At 43.5% G+C, this 15,134-nt stretch overlaps 1 protein-coding gene and 2 pseudogenes across 1 annotated transcript in view; 1 reads left to right on the forward strand and 2 right to left on the reverse strand.

Moving 5' to 3' along the window:
* The window catches only part of Fcamr (Fc fragment of IgA and IgM receptor), a 61,664-nt gene extending 53,148 nt beyond the window's left edge, over positions 1–8,516 (reverse strand). The window contains exon 1 of the mRNA XM_023701183.1: positions 8,512–8,516. Coding sequence (XP_023556951.1) covers positions 8,512–8,516 — 5 coding nt within the window. The remainder of the gene's footprint in view (positions 1–8,511) is intronic.
* LOC111812621 lies at positions 7,151–7,320 on the forward strand (annotated as a pseudogene).
* A 4,556-nt stretch (positions 8,517–13,072) lies between the features above and the next one.
* On the reverse strand, positions 13,073–14,793 carry LOC101588284 (annotated as a pseudogene).
* Positions 14,794–15,134: the final 341 nt, after the last annotated feature.

A 15,134-nucleotide genomic window follows, 5' to 3' on the forward strand; every position in this document is an offset into this window, starting at 1 on the left:
CACACTCACCGGACCTGGGCTAGGACTGGGTCTGGGGGTTCCCAGAAGTGGTCAGAAACTCCTACTTGGCAGGAGGGGTGGGGCAGGTAGGGCGGAGTGGTGGGGGGCGGCCCAAGGGGGTGGGAGAGGGTCCGGCCCACGCAGCGCCTGGGCTGGGACTGGTCCCGCGGGCGCAGGGTAGCAGGAAACTCTCGCACACTCACCGGACCTGGGCTAGGACTGGGTCTCTGCACTACAGCTTTTAATGACATTCCAGTTGTTGACTCTTGGTAGTACTTCCTGTGCAATTTTTTAAAAAATGAAGTCTTTGCCTACATTTATGTCTTTAATAGTTATACTTATTCTCCCTTTCATCAGTTTTAGTTTTTCTGCTTTAATATTTAGAACTTTATTTATTTATTTATTTATTCGCGGAACAGGGAATTGAACTCAGACCCTTGCGCTTGCCAGGCAAGCACTTTTTCTACTGAGCCATCTCCCCAGCCCCAATATTTAGAACTTTAATCCATTTCAATTTTAGTTTAGTGCATGGTGAGAGCTACAAGTCCAGTTTTAGAATTCATTGTGTGGAAAGCCAGTTTTCCCAGTACCACTTATTAAAAAAGCTGTCTTTCTTCCAGTGAATGTGTTTTGCCAGTTTGTCAAAGATGAGGTGAATGAGTTTGGAGTTGTGTCTGCATCTTCTAATCTGTTTCACTGATCCCTATGCCCATCTTTTGGCCGATATCAAGCTGTTCTTTACGTAGTAGCTCTGTAGTATAATTTCAAATCAGGGATCGTGATGCTTCCTGCTTGCCCTTGTTGACTAGAATTGTTTTTGCTATTTTAGGCCTCTTCTGATTCCAAATGAATTTTAGGATTTTTTTTTTCTATTTTGTAATGCATGCTAACACTATTTTGATTAAGATTGCATTAAACATGTATAATAATTTTGGGAGTATGACCATTTTTATTATGTTCATTGTTCCTGCCCTAGAGAAAGGGATAATTTTCCATTTTCTTTTGTGTGTGTGTGTGTGTGTGTGTGTGTGTGTGTGTGTTTGGCCAGCTCAGCCCACCAGGGGGCGGCGCTGGCTGGCATGTGGTGCTGGGGGATTGAACCGTGGTCCCAGTGCTTTGCTAAGGCTTGTTCCAAGTAGGTGCTCTAGACCACTGAGCCATCTCACCAGCCCAATTTTCCATTTTCTGATACACTTTTTAATCTCATTTTTTAAAGTTCTGTAGTTTTCTTTTTTAAAATTTAATTTAATTAGATTTATTTATTTATTTATTTATTTTTGCAGTACCAGGGACTGAACTCAGGACCCTGTGCTTACCAGGCAAGTGCTTATTGTAGTTTTCAATTTAGAAATCTTTTACTTCCTTTCTTAGATTAATTACTAAGTTTTTTTTTTTCAGTGCAATTATGAAAAGTATGGTTCAGGTGCAGGGGCTGGGGGTTCGATCCACAGCCTTCTGTGCTGGCCCCACACCCAGGGGTGCACTGAGATGGCAATTGAGACTGGGTATGGTGGCATGTACCTGTAATCCCAGCTCTTGGGAGGCTGTAAACAGGTGGATCACTATGAATCCGATCTACTAGTGAGACCCTGAACACCCTGTAGATCTTTCCCTAAAAAAAAGAAAAGTATGAGTTCCCTAATTTTTCTCTCAGTCAGTTTGTTATTTGTGTACAAGAATGCTATTGATTTTTGAGTGTTGACTTTGTATCCAGCTATGTGACTAAAGTTGGTCATTAAACCTACTAGTCTTGTGGAGGAGTTTTGGGGATCTTCTATGTAAAGTATCATGTTGTCTCCAAATAATGACAACTCCCCCATTTTCTTTTCTTTTTTTTTCTTTCTTTCTTTTTTTCTTTTTTTTTTTTTTTGCCGGAACCGGGGATTGAACTCAGGCCCTTGTGCTTGCCAGGCAAGTGCTTACTCTACTGAGCCATTTCCCCAGTCCTCCTTTTCTGTCTTTATTTCTTTTATATTTTTTTCTCTTGTCTAATTGCTCTGGGTAATGTTTCTAGAGGTGTATTGGATAGACATGGTGATACTGGACATCTTTATCTTGTTTCTGATTTTAAAGGAAAGGTTTCAATTTTTGACCATTTGGTATGATGTTGGCTGTTTGTCACAGATTGCTTTTTATCAGATTGAGTTAAGGAATAACTGTTCTGGACCAGCCAAATAGCTCAGTGGATTTAAAGTGCCTGCAAGCAGATGCAGGGGCCAGGGGTTCAATCCTTGGGCCTGCCGTGCCAGCCCCACCCCCGGGGCTCACTAAGACAGCAATTGAGGCCTGGTGGCATGAGCCTGTAATCCTAGCACTTGGGAGGCTGTAAACAGGTGGATCACTATGAGTCTGCTCTAGTAGTGAGACCCTAAACATCCTGTAGATCCTTCCCTAAAATACAGAAAAAAAATCTGTTCTGATTTTCGGTAGAGTTTTTATAATGAATTGATGTGGGAGTTTATCAAATGATTTTTGTGCATCTATCAGAATGATCATGTGACTTCTGTCTTTGGCTCTGTTAGTATGGCATATTACAATTATTAATTTATATATGTTGAACCATCTCTGCTTAGGTTTTCTTCTTTAACTGACTTTATTGTAGAATAAATGCAAAAGCTCAAGTATCAACACAGTACTTCTACAGCCCACAAAACAAGACCTCCAAAGAATGTGAGAATTTAGTAGGTCAGAAAAGTTAGGAAAGGAGTCTTATACAGTTGTAAAGTAGGGGCCCTTAGTTAGAAGTGACCTGATTCATAACTTTATTCAAGGCAAAATATCTTCAAAGCCTTCTTTCAAAAGTGAGCATTTAGCCTCAGTTTGGACATTTCCAGGGACAAAGAACTCAAGCCAATTCCATTTTCAAATACTTGTAACTTTTTGGAAATTTGAAAAAATATTAATACAAATAACTATCTTTTACTAGAATGTATAATTTCTGCTAGTCCTTTCCATAACTGCTATGACCTTATATAAACCTTGCAATGATCTCATAAATCAGTATCCCTACCCCTTCAGTGGGTAAGACTTCTGGAGCTCCAGAGAGATTCAGTCCTTCATCACTATCTGAGTTGGCCCCATCTAGATAAATTTTTCTATCAGCATATCTTGAAGGTATTTAGGAACTGCACATGTAGGTATGGTTTTTGAGAAGGGTGCTGGCAGCAGACATACTATACCAGAAAAAGAGGAAAAATAAAAACCTTTTAGCAAACTGACAGTTACTCAAAGACTCTAAGTTGGGATGGTAGGGACATGTAGAGCAAGTTCAGATTGATGCTGAAGAGGGAAGGGCAATGGAGAAGAGGTCAGAAATGAAGGGTTAATGAAGCCTTAAGTAATATCAAGAAGCTCTACGTAAGAGTTCAAATATGTTCACTGGAAGAAAGACAGCCTCTTTAACACATGGTGCTGGAAAAACTGGCTTTCCACATGCCAGAAACAAAAATTAGACCCAGGTCTATCACCACGCACTAAAGTCACAGTGAATTAAAGTCTAAGCATTAAAACAGAAATACTAAGTCTACTTGAAGAGAAAGAGGTGGCAATCTTGAAGACATAGGGGTAGGCAGAGAACTCATGAGCAAAAATCAAACTGCTCAGGAAATACTTCAAAGAATGAAAAACCACTAATCTCATCTTATTGAGAAGTTTCTGCACATCCAAAGAAATCACCAACAGAGTGGAAAGACAACTCAAAAATTGAGAAAAAATCTTAACCAACAATCACCCAGACAAAAGACTTCTATAGAAAATATATAAGGAATTAAAATAAAAATCAGGTACCCAAAATTCAAAGACCCAATCCAAAAATGAGCATCTGAGATGAGTACACACTTCTCAGAGGAAGAAATACAAATAGCAAATAAATACATGAAAAAATGTTCCACATCACTGGTCATTCCAGAATTTAATAAATTAAAACAACAGTGAGATATCTCACCCCTGAAAGAATGGCTGCCATAAAGAAATCAATTAATAACAAATTCTAGAGGCTGTGTGTGTGGGGGGGAACCTTTCTCCACTGCTAATGGAAATGTACTGGTACAACCACTATGGAAACCAGTGTGACGACTCCTCAAAAAAAAACTAGGATTGGACGTCCCATTCAATCCAGGTAATCCTCTTCTGGGTATTTTTCCAAAAGAACTGAAAACGTCATACCACAGTGATATATGTGCAGCCATGTTGGTAGCAGCACAATTTGTCACAGTTAAATCTTGGAAACAACTCAAATGCCCATAACCTGAAGAATGGATAAAAAAGGTGTGGTATTTTTACATAATGGAGTATTACTCAGCTATAAAGACAGATAAAGTTGAGGTTTTTATAGGTAAATGGGTGCAACTAGACACTATACTTGTAAGTGAAATAAATCAGACTCACATCTGGAAACATTGTATTGTCTCCCTAATGTAAGAGCTTGGAAGAATAAATCAAATCTGAAAGGTATAATAGATATAGTAGAATGGAGCTGGGGAGATAGCTGAGTGGTCTGAGTGCCTGCCTGGCAAGTGCAAAGACCCAGGTTCAATCCTAGTACCACTTGTCATGCTGGCCCCGGAACCTTGGGAGCACTGTCAGCCACTGAAATCAGGTGTGGTGGCACACACCTAGAATCCTAGCACAGGGGAGCCTGAGACAGGAGGATCACTTGAGTCCCAGCTGTATAGTGAGACCCTGCACCAAATAAGTGCATTTAAAAAGATATAGTAAAACATAAAGAAAATGAATAAAGGGAATAAACAATTGAGATGAGGGAAAGGAGAAAAGAAAGGGGAAAAAAGGAAGGAGAAAAAACCATGTAAGTATATACACAGAATAGCAGAGGTGATTGTGCTGCTGCTGATTTCTGTTGGTTTTTTGAAGGTTAGCAGTTAATGTTTAAAATTTGTAGTTTCACCAACTCTGTATGCCAATACCTGTAATATGAGCAACTTCACTGAGGACAGCAATGTGCAATATAGCAACCAAGGTTGAATACCTTCCATTTTGTTCTTTTAAATACGCATAGTCTCTAATGTCTAATCTGTTATTTTATACTCTTTTTAAAACAAATTTAAAAAGTAAAAATGAAAAGGGGCAAGAGAAAAAAAATAACGTTTAGTGAAAAGAAGGGTTAATGTTTGATTGCTGGTCCAAACTTGCATGCCTACATCTGCTAATCTGAGCAACAAATTCTATGCTAGCAATATGTAATATAACAACCATTGTTAAACTTTTATTCTTGTTTTGAAATTCTGTTTTTCTATGTTGCTTTGTTTTTGTCTTTGTTCTGGTTATTTGTTTTTTTTTTTTTTTTTTTTTTCCCCTCTTTAAAATAAAAAAGAAGCTCTGTGTACCCGAGAGTTATGCTGGGTACTGAGAACGGGTAGTGAACAGAACAGGGGTGTCCCTCCCACATAGTCTGCTGGGTGGGGGGAATCTTGTCATAGACAGGCAGAGTAGAAATAAGCATGTAGAAATAAATGCTCAATCACTTACACAAGTTGGTAACTGTCAGGAAGGAGAAGACTGCGGCTGTGGGAAAGTGGTCTGGGATGGGTTTGAAACAGGAGACAGTGCTCTGGCTCCTTAAGGTGAGTTGGCTGTTCTAATGGTGAGAAGCCTATCTCTTGGTCAAAGTGACCTCTACCTGTGTGGCCAGTTGCTGACTCAGGGGTGGTGGGGTGGGGGTAGAGGTGGAGGGGTGACAGTCTTGAAGCACCCTCTAGTGTTGAGGAAAGGAAGACAATGGCAGCAAAGAAAGAACTGAAGAAAAATTAGAATTGAGACTTCTCTAGGGAGTGGGCTGTGCAGTCCTTTTCCTGGTGTGCGTGTGTGGGAGAAGCCCCAGAGACCTGTGTTCCTCCCTTGCTTTGTGTGTGTCTGACGATGTGAATCTATGGCCTGGCCACTCTTCCGCTGCTGTCTGTGTTTTCCCAGTAACTGTCATGGAAGCCAGATGAGAATAGAATCTTGTCTCAGGTATGGGAATGAGGCACAGAGGCTACCTCTTTTGCCCAAGGTCACCTAGTTTGCACAAGGTCAGATAGATTGGAAGGGGCAGAAACAGAACGGTCTTGTTAGCATCCGACGCCTCAGCAGACCTCCAGATCCCCCGGCAAGCCTGGCAGCCTGGGGATGTGCTTGGCTGAGCTTTTGTTTGCTGTGCTTTGGCTGGGAGCTGATAAGGAAAGCCAAACCCGGTGGTAAGTCATGCTTTTTACTGCTACGTAGAAAGCAGTAGAAAAAACCTGAAATTGCAGTGGCTTGGGACAGTGGATTTTGGTTTTCCTGCAGAACAAACTCATTAGATTGGCAAGGGCCTTCCTCCACCCTCCTCTCAGGACCAAATTCCCTCCATCTGTTCCATTCTTAACACGTGGGCCATTTCCCTGCCACCAGGTCTTCAGGGTCCACAGGCTGTGGTGTGTCCCCTAGTGTGGGTAGCTGTTGCCACCTTGTGCCCAAAAGAGGGACCCTAGAGTGCCCTCGACAGGACCCTGCTGAGTGTTGGGACAGAGGCTCTAAGTCAGGACGGCTCTAGGCTTCATGCTGCTCCCCTCCAGGAGTGCCAGGGACATGAGCACGCACAAGGATTTTCCCAGAGAAATTCAGCAGCGTTTCCCATCGTCCCACGCTTTCACTACTAGGACAAAGCTTTCTGTAGGATCTGCGCTGGTCGCCACATACTGCATGCAAGATTACCAGTACATGGAGGGGTTTTGAGTTTCTCTGAAAGAGAGAATAAAGAAATCCTAGCTATCCCTATCAAAAGAAAAAAAAACTTTAGAAATTGCCTGTGGACATAGTTTCCAAATATATTGAAAGCTTGGTTCTGACTTTAAAGGCTCAAAAAGTCTAAAGAAAATGCACGTGCGCACTCGTGTGTGTGTGTGTGTGTAGTAGTAGTAGTAGTAGTAGTAGTAGTAGTAGTAGTAGTAGTAGTAATAGTTTCAAAATTGCCATATTACTCAGATACAAGAACATAAAATCTGGGGGGCCTGCCCATTAGCTTAGTTGTTTAAGTGCCTGCTCATACAAATGCAGTCAGGCACAAGATACCGCAGTTCGATCCCTACCACCACCTGCCTTACCAGACCCACCCTTATGGGCAGCCTGAGTCAGCCCCCCCCAAAAAAAATCATTCTCAAAAATGTTAAATTGTATCGCTTCTTGGCCTTTTGGCTAAGATCAAGTGTAGTATCTGTTCTTATCAGTTCAAAAATGTAAAATTTTGTTCTGCATATTTTTCTTAGTCTGAATGATTGTTTCTGCTGACAGCAAGAACCAAGTGCCATTAGCAAGGCATCTCAAGCTGCCAGTTAGTGACAATTTAGTCTCTTCTATTTTGTTCAGATCTCTCAGGTAATGCAGTCAATTCAAAGCTCAAGCTCTGATCAGCTGGAGGGGTCTCTCGTGCCTCCTCCAGTGCTGGCGTCCAGGTGCAGAGTGGCTGCTGAGCCATCCCTCCAGCTCCCCCACTGCTTCTGAGGTGGCCCTCCTTCATCCTTCTTGGTGAAGAGGCCCAACCGGCTGGATCCTCTTGTCAGTGGGCGCCACTGGTGCTGGCCACCTGCCCTCTGTCTCTGCCACTGCTTCTGATGACAGGAGCTCCGCATGCTGAGCTTCCTCCTTTGGAGCCGAGGTCTCTCCTCGCGGCTTAGCCTTGGCACATCTTCATGAAAGGGGCTACCGCCTGGATGGGCTTGTCCTCCAAAGGCTCATGTGCCGAGGGATTGGTCCCATGGTCATCAGTGAGGTGGTGTTGAGACAGTAGAACCTTCCAGAGGGAGGAATACTGCTAGGCAAGTGGGTCATTAGGAGTGCTGTGCTCAGAAGGGATTAAGTAGTCTTTGTGGGTTTCTGGCTAGTTCCTATGAGGGAGAATTGCTATAAAAGAGCAAAACTGGCCCTCCCTCTGGTTTTCTGTCTTCCTGTCTTGCCATGTGATCTCTCTTCTTCACATGAATGCCTGCCACAATTTTATCTTCCATGCAGTGATGTAGTCAGGCAGCCTTGTCAGAGTTGGCCCAGAGCTGGACACAGAGTTGACTCTCAGCTCCAAAACTGTAAGCTAAATACACTTCTTTTCTTTGCAAAGCACTCAGCTTCCGGGGTTTGGGTGTAGCAACGGAAACCAGAAGTACGCGCTCCAGCAGACACTAGATGGCGCTTCTCCAACGTGCTGTGCGGCTCTTCCGAGGCTGCTTTTAGTTGGAGCCTCAATCCTTGCTGCAGCTTCCTCTTCCCTATGGTGCTGGCTGCAGCGTCGCCCTCTGCAAAGGCTTCTCTGCCAGGACTGTAGTTTTCCCAAGCTCTGTCCAGTTGCGAAGAAGGCCCCGAACTTCTCACACTCTTCAGGTCTAGCTGGTCAGTTGTTTATTCACTTGCCCGCTTTTGCCCTGAGAGACCTCTTTCAAGAGCAGAAGGGTGCGGGCAAGCCCTTGCCTTTTTCTTCTCTCCCCCTCCGCCTGCTCCTACTAGGAGCACTAGCAGGGCCTCTGCTTCTGTGCGGTGAGCACTCACGTCATGACCGTGGCCCTCCCTCTATCTGCGCTATGTTCCGGTCTGTGTTCGAATTATTTCCTCAGCCTAGCCCAGAACACCAGATTCTGATTTCCTCGTCCTGAATGGTTCTCGGCTCTCAAGAAGCCCTGCGCACCATTAGTGCCACCGAAGGGAGCAACCGACACATCACAGGCTAAGAACCACCAGGTAATGTCTCAAAGCTGGTGTCCTTTACAGAGCGAGTTTTATTTTAACACATGTCACTAAATACTAAGTAAAGGAAGAATAGCTTTAGCTACTTTAACAAGCAAATTGCTCCGATTAACTTCTAAATTGAATTTCAGATGGAGTAACTAATTAGACAAGTGAAAAATTCAATTTCTAGCAGGAAATAGAGATGAGTAGGTGTCACATTTTTAAGTGAAGAATTTTCTAAGCTTTAAAATCATAGAAAAGCTGGGCAGTGGTGCATACCTGTAGCTCAAGCCCTCAGGAGGTGAGCCAGGAGGATCAGGGTCAGCCTGGACTACGTAGCAGGTTCAAGACCGGCCAGGACTACACAGCAGCCTGTTCCTCCGTGTGTGTGTGTGTGTGTGTGTGTGTGTGTGAGAGAGAGAGAGAGAGAGAGAGAGAGAGAGAGAGGTGAGAGAGACAGAGAGAGACAGAGAGAGACAGAGAGAGACAAACAGAGAGAGACAGAGAGACACAGACAGACAGAGAGGCATAGAAAGAAAGGCACAGAGACAAAGACAGAAAGAGACTGAGGCAGGAAGAGACAAATTTAGACAGAGAATTTAAATTTTTAAAACATAAAAAAATTAAATAAATTAAAACAAAAGTTTAGAAAGTATTTTCCAAGCAAAGAGTATTACACATGCTATAAGACAGAAACTTTATTCACTATAAATCAGATTGACGCCTTGAGAAATAAATTTGTCCTTCTAGCCCAGGACTCTTACTACTGAGGACTTCATCCTAGGAATAATTTAGAAGAAGGCACAATTATAAGTGCCTGTACGGTCTTGCCCATAGTTCTTTGCGATAACCAGTTTGCATTTCTATCTCTCCCATCAGGCAATGGGACATCATGTTTTGTGTTTTTTTCATTTCTGAATTCTTTACAGTAGTCCAGAATCTGGCTTAATTACAGGTGACAAGTAAATGTTGTCAGAAAACTATTTACTGTATTAAAAACATATACTTATTACATTAAAAAATTAAAAGTGAGGCTATAATTTCATCAACCTCACTTTAAGTGATGAGGATAAATCACTTCAAATAATAATAATGTTAGAAGATATGAAACCATCTTACATGACCGTAACCACGATGACTCAGACTGCATCATGAATTGTGTCAAATGTGTAACTTTTTGAAATCTTCTACAAGCAAGGGTTTTTTCCTTTCTTTTTCAAGTCCCTTTTGTGCTCTGTGTCATATGTCTGGTGGGCCATGTGGTGTTGATTCTGGGTGATAATAGGAGATTCTCTGTTCTGTCACTGTCCCCTCTGCCCCCTATTTGTGACTTTCCCCTGAGGTCCTATCTTCTCTCTGGCCCCCATCAGGACCAAATCAGTTCCTATCTTCTCTGTTCCTTGATCCAGGAAGGACTAGAGTTGTCTTCTGCTCTTCTGTTGTTGAATACAAAAGTTCTTTAGGTCAGCCTCTCTTGGCTACATTCGGGTTGTATCATAAAGCCATGTCAGGCCCAGGGAAAATTCCAGATTGTTTTAGGTCTGCATATCTGAGTAGAGTCCCTATAGCATGGTGTGGAATGGACTGAACTTGCCACCTGCTAGGTTTGTTTCAGGAAAGTAGCCCAGTGTCACCCTCAGGGCCCTATGGGTCTAGGTGGGCCAGGAGCTCCATGACATGTATCTCCTTCTTTCTGGTTTCCTAGACTTCTGTTCCAGTCTAGCAAGCTTTATCAAGTTTCCAGCATGAGAAAAAATTTGCCCTAACTGCTTCTTACTCCCAAATCCCATTTTCTTTAGCCTAGGCCTGAACTTTTAAAATTCATAGTCCACACTTTCATAATTTTATTAGTTGATTCTGCTACAACAGTCATTTCCAGGGGCTGGGGAGATGGCTCAGTGGAATAAGCACTTTCCTGGCAAGCACTGGGGCCTGAGTTCAATCCCCAGTTCTGAAAAAAAAAAAAAAAAAAACCCCAAAAAACCAAACAAACAAAAAAACATTTCCAGAGATAGTCTAGGGAGAGCTAAAGAGTACAATACAACAGTTAAAACCAAAACAGAAATGTAAATTCATTTATTAATGCATCAAAATGCAGTCTACTACAAAATCATAAGACTTATTACTAAGCATGATCTATGGATATGAATAAAAACACAGAATGGGGACAACATGGAGCTAATTGATGGTACTGAAGAGATTGTGTAAGTTTTTCTTTCATGTTAGTTATATGAAGACACAAGCTGGGTAGTTTGTGAGACAAACTTAATGTATTTCACCAGTAATGGTAAGGCTTCCCAGCCTCTGATTGCAAGGTTGTTCTCCCACCAACCCTTGACATTGTTACTGAGAACGGACTCTGTCTGCTTGCCCAGGTTAGTCAGGAGGCAAGGTGGTGGAAGAGAGAAAATTTTATTCCCCCAAACTGGTTGATTGGAAGATGGTAGGACTTTCTGCCCCAAGGGGCCATCTGCTTGGGAGGCTGAGGGCTGGCACAGGAGAAGGCATTCAGACAGGGGCACCTTCTCCAAGATGATGGCCAAATGACACATCCAACCCTCACTGCCTAGTCCCAAGAAACTTTTCCTTGCTGCAGATTTCAAGAAGAGAGAACATTATTTCCCTGGGCTTCCTTGTCCCTAGCGAGGTTGCCTACATGCTTTGCTTCACAGCTGATTTGATGTACAGAATAGGGGGTGGCTGGCCTGAGGACCCTTTGCTGATCCCCAGAGTCACAGTAAGAAAGAAAGCAGTCTTCGCCTGATTTCTGCGGAAGACCAGAGTGGGGCAAGGTGAGCTAGGGAGTCTGCACAAGATCCTGTCTCGGTACTTGGTGACTTTTTCCAGCCAAGGAAGCCAGTTTTCTTACCCACCACCTGCTCCTGCCAGCTTTTCCTATGCCTCTGGTCAGCCCAGTGGCTCTCAGCATCTCCCAGAGGGCTTGGTAAAGTGCAGCTCGCTGGGTGCCACTCCAGCGTTTCTGACTCAGAAGGTGTGGGGTGGAGCCGGGGAATGTGTATTTCCAACAATTCCCGCACGATGCGAGTGCTGCTGGCCCCAGGACCACGTTCTGTAACCATAGCTGGGCCTCCACTTCCCCTTGTCTCCTCCTCCATTCTCAAGTACATAGTAGAATCTAATGTACATGATTGGCATGAGGCACACCTCGATCAGGCTTCCGGCTCCATTCATTCATGTAATCCCTCCACCTATTTCTCAACAAACTCTGATTATTTGCTGTGCACCCTCCCTACTGCATGTATATCCTGTTGGTACGATGTTATTTGAACATTATTATTCGTGCTTATGATTATAATTATACCTTCTTTCTAAGCAGCCTTTTTAAGGCCTAAGCAGAATGTCCTCTTCTTTTTGTTCATTTTTAAACATCTTTTGTCAGTACAAATCTTCAGGACATAGTATTTACACATTCTTTGTGGGGAGTTGGTGCTCGTATGTAACACATTTTACCTTTGCTCTCCATCTTTCCCTCTCCTCTCCTCCCTTCCCTCTCCATCTCTTGCTCCTCTTCCCCTTTGAGAAAAACCTCCCTTCTTCCTATTATCTATCTTTTATTTTGGTCTTTATTTATGATTTAGGTTTCTCTAAGTAAGAGAAACCATGTGACGCTTCAGCTTGTGTGGCTGACCTCCTCCACTTAACACAGTGGGCTCAGATGCCCCGACCTCCCATGGGTGTAGTACTCTGATTTGCTGCCTTGAGTCCCCAGGGGATGGGCACACTGCCATTCATAGAGCCCGGGCCACAGGACCAGTCCTGTCCAGCTCCTCACTCTGTCCTCTCAGGTCTTGGCATGGAATTTCCTCTTCCTCGGCTCCTGCTTGGCAACTTCTTTCCTCCTGTTTTATAGGGAGAGAGTTCTCCAGTGTTGTGCTCAGCAAAACCAATTCCCAGACAGCTGTGCAGAAATGGAAACAAACTGCCATGAAAAATAGATTTTATTGTAAAATAATAGCATTTCACAGTTATGTATACAGAGAAGTTTATGAGATGTGCTGCACAGCTGTCAAGCCTTGGTGCCACTGCTCTGTGGAGTGCCAGCTGCTGCTCTCTAGTCCCATGTATTCTTCTGGCTTGTCTTTGTCCTATATCCATGGGAGTCCACTATGAATCATTTATTAACCAAACGAGGCTTAATAGGTAAATATATCCAGGTTTTGTACTTCTAAAAATATCTGTATAAATAAAACAATTAGCAAGTTTGATCTAATAGACATGTGGTTAATATCATAGTTTAGTAAATAAAAGGCACGCTTTTTAAAAAGTACATAGAAAAAAAAAAAAAAAAAGGGATACAGAAAGGCCAGCAAGATAGCTCAGGGGATTAAGCGCCTGCTTAGGTAAAAGCAGGGTCCAGGTTTTTTTTTTTTTTTAATTTTCCAAACTTTTATTGAAAAACTAAGGATGTGTGACAGATTCCTTTTCAGAAAAACCACTTCTCATATGAGTGAAGGCTGTGGACACCACCTTCCACCTGGGCTGAGGATGTTCTTCTCTCAAACTTCAGTTCCCCAGAGTACATCATGTCTCGGACTTGGGTCAAGCTCTTGGCTCTAACGTCCTGGCAGGAGTGCTGGATGCCAGCAATCAGGTAGAGGACAAACTTGTGGATAGACCCCTTGTCCTGAACAGCTCCTGACACCCCTTGGGCCACTTTGATTTTGTCAGCTTAACTGAAGTAACGATTCTGGCTGCTGAGATGCTTGTCCATGGCATCAAGAGAACCTATGCCATGGTATTTCTTTAGCCATATCTCATCACAGAAGAAATATTCACCTGGGGCTTCAGTGGTGGCAGCCAGTAGGGAGCCCATCATGACTGTGGAGGCTCCCAGGGCCAACGCTTTGGCAATGTGACCCATGTTTTGAATTCTTCCATCAGCAATGACAGGAACACCAAAGAGCCTTGTGTACTCTGATACCTTGTACATGGCTGTTGCTTGTGGCCTCCCACAGGCCAGCACTTCCTGGGTAATGCAGATGGAGCCACTTCCCATGCCCACCTGAAGGGCATCCACACTTGCATCGATGAGGTTCTTGGCCTGAGCTGCAGTGACCACATTGCCTCTAGTTACTTGGAGATTGGGGTATTTTTCTTTGATGTACTTGATCATATTGATCTCGAAGATGGAGTTGCCCTGGGAAAAGTCCAAAACCACAACATCCACACTAGACTGGGCTAACAAAGTCCAGCCTATCTTTGTCATCTTCCTGAGTGCCAATAGCTGCCCCGCATAGCAGCTGCTTCTTGGCATCTTTGGAGGCCAGTGGGTAATCCCTGTTCTTCTTCAGGTCTGTCCAGGCAATGATGGCCACCAGCTTATCATCTTCATTTACAATGGGGAACTTTTCCTTCTTGCTGAGCTGCAAAATTTCATTTGCTTCTTTTAGTGTAATGCCTGCAGGGGCTGCCACCAAGTCTTCCCTCTTTGTCATGATCTCTTCCAAACTGGTCATGCTCCTCTTCCTTCTGCAAATCAATATCCCTCAAGAATATGATGCCCACCAAGTGACTTCCCATCCGGCCTGTATCTGTGATGGGAATGCCACAGAAGCCATGCCAAGCTTTAGCCTTAAAAACATCTCACCCTTGATCCTCGGGACTGAGAACCACAGGGTCTGTGATGAATCTCTGTTCATATTTCTTCACTTTATGAACTTCATTTGCTTAGAATTCATGGGTACAGTTGTGGTCGATGAAACCAACACCACCAATGAGTGCCATTGCAATGGCTTTTCCTGCTTCTGTGATTGTATCCAAGGGGGTGGAAACCAGTGGGGTCTTGAGTGTGATCTTCTTAGTCAGAGCTGAAGTCAGACCCACCTGGACTGCAGTGAAGTCTATGTATCCAGGAAGAATGAGAAAATCCTTGTAGGTGAGGCCATCCCCACAGTTGAAGAGCTGCTGTGCTGTGAGTCCATCATCTGGGACGTAGGATGTGCCCCCGCTGATCAGGTAATTGGCGATGGCCAACACGGAACACCACTGTGTGTCTCTGAGGACTGCACCACAGACAGTTTCACTACCCAAAGTCACTAATATAATTCCAGGGTCTGGGGTTTGATCCCCAGCACCATATGGCATGCCAACCCCCAACCCCAAGGTGCACTGAGCCAGCCACCCAGTCTGGGCATGGTGGCACATGCCTGAAGTCCCAGTGCTGGGGATGCTGAAAAAGGAGGATCACTGTGAGTCCAAGCTGTGTAGTGAGACCCTGTACCAATAATAAAAATAAATAAATTAAATAAATAAGAAAGAAAAGAAAAATAAAAAGTGCACAAAAATACTTTGAGAACTGACCCCTGTTATAGAACTTACTTGTGTATAATCACCTTTTGCCAAAGTTAATGAATCAGCATCCGACAACTTACATAATCACAAGGAAATATTAAAGTCCAACACCCAAAACAAGGGCCAGTCAAATA

The sequence above is a fragment of the Octodon degus genome, unplaced genomic scaffold (genome assembly GCF_000260255.1).
Source record: "Octodon degus isolate 3935 unplaced genomic scaffold, OctDeg1.0 scaffold00131, whole genome shotgun sequence".
Taxonomy (NCBI): Eukaryota; Metazoa; Chordata; class Mammalia; order Rodentia; family Octodontidae; genus Octodon; species Octodon degus.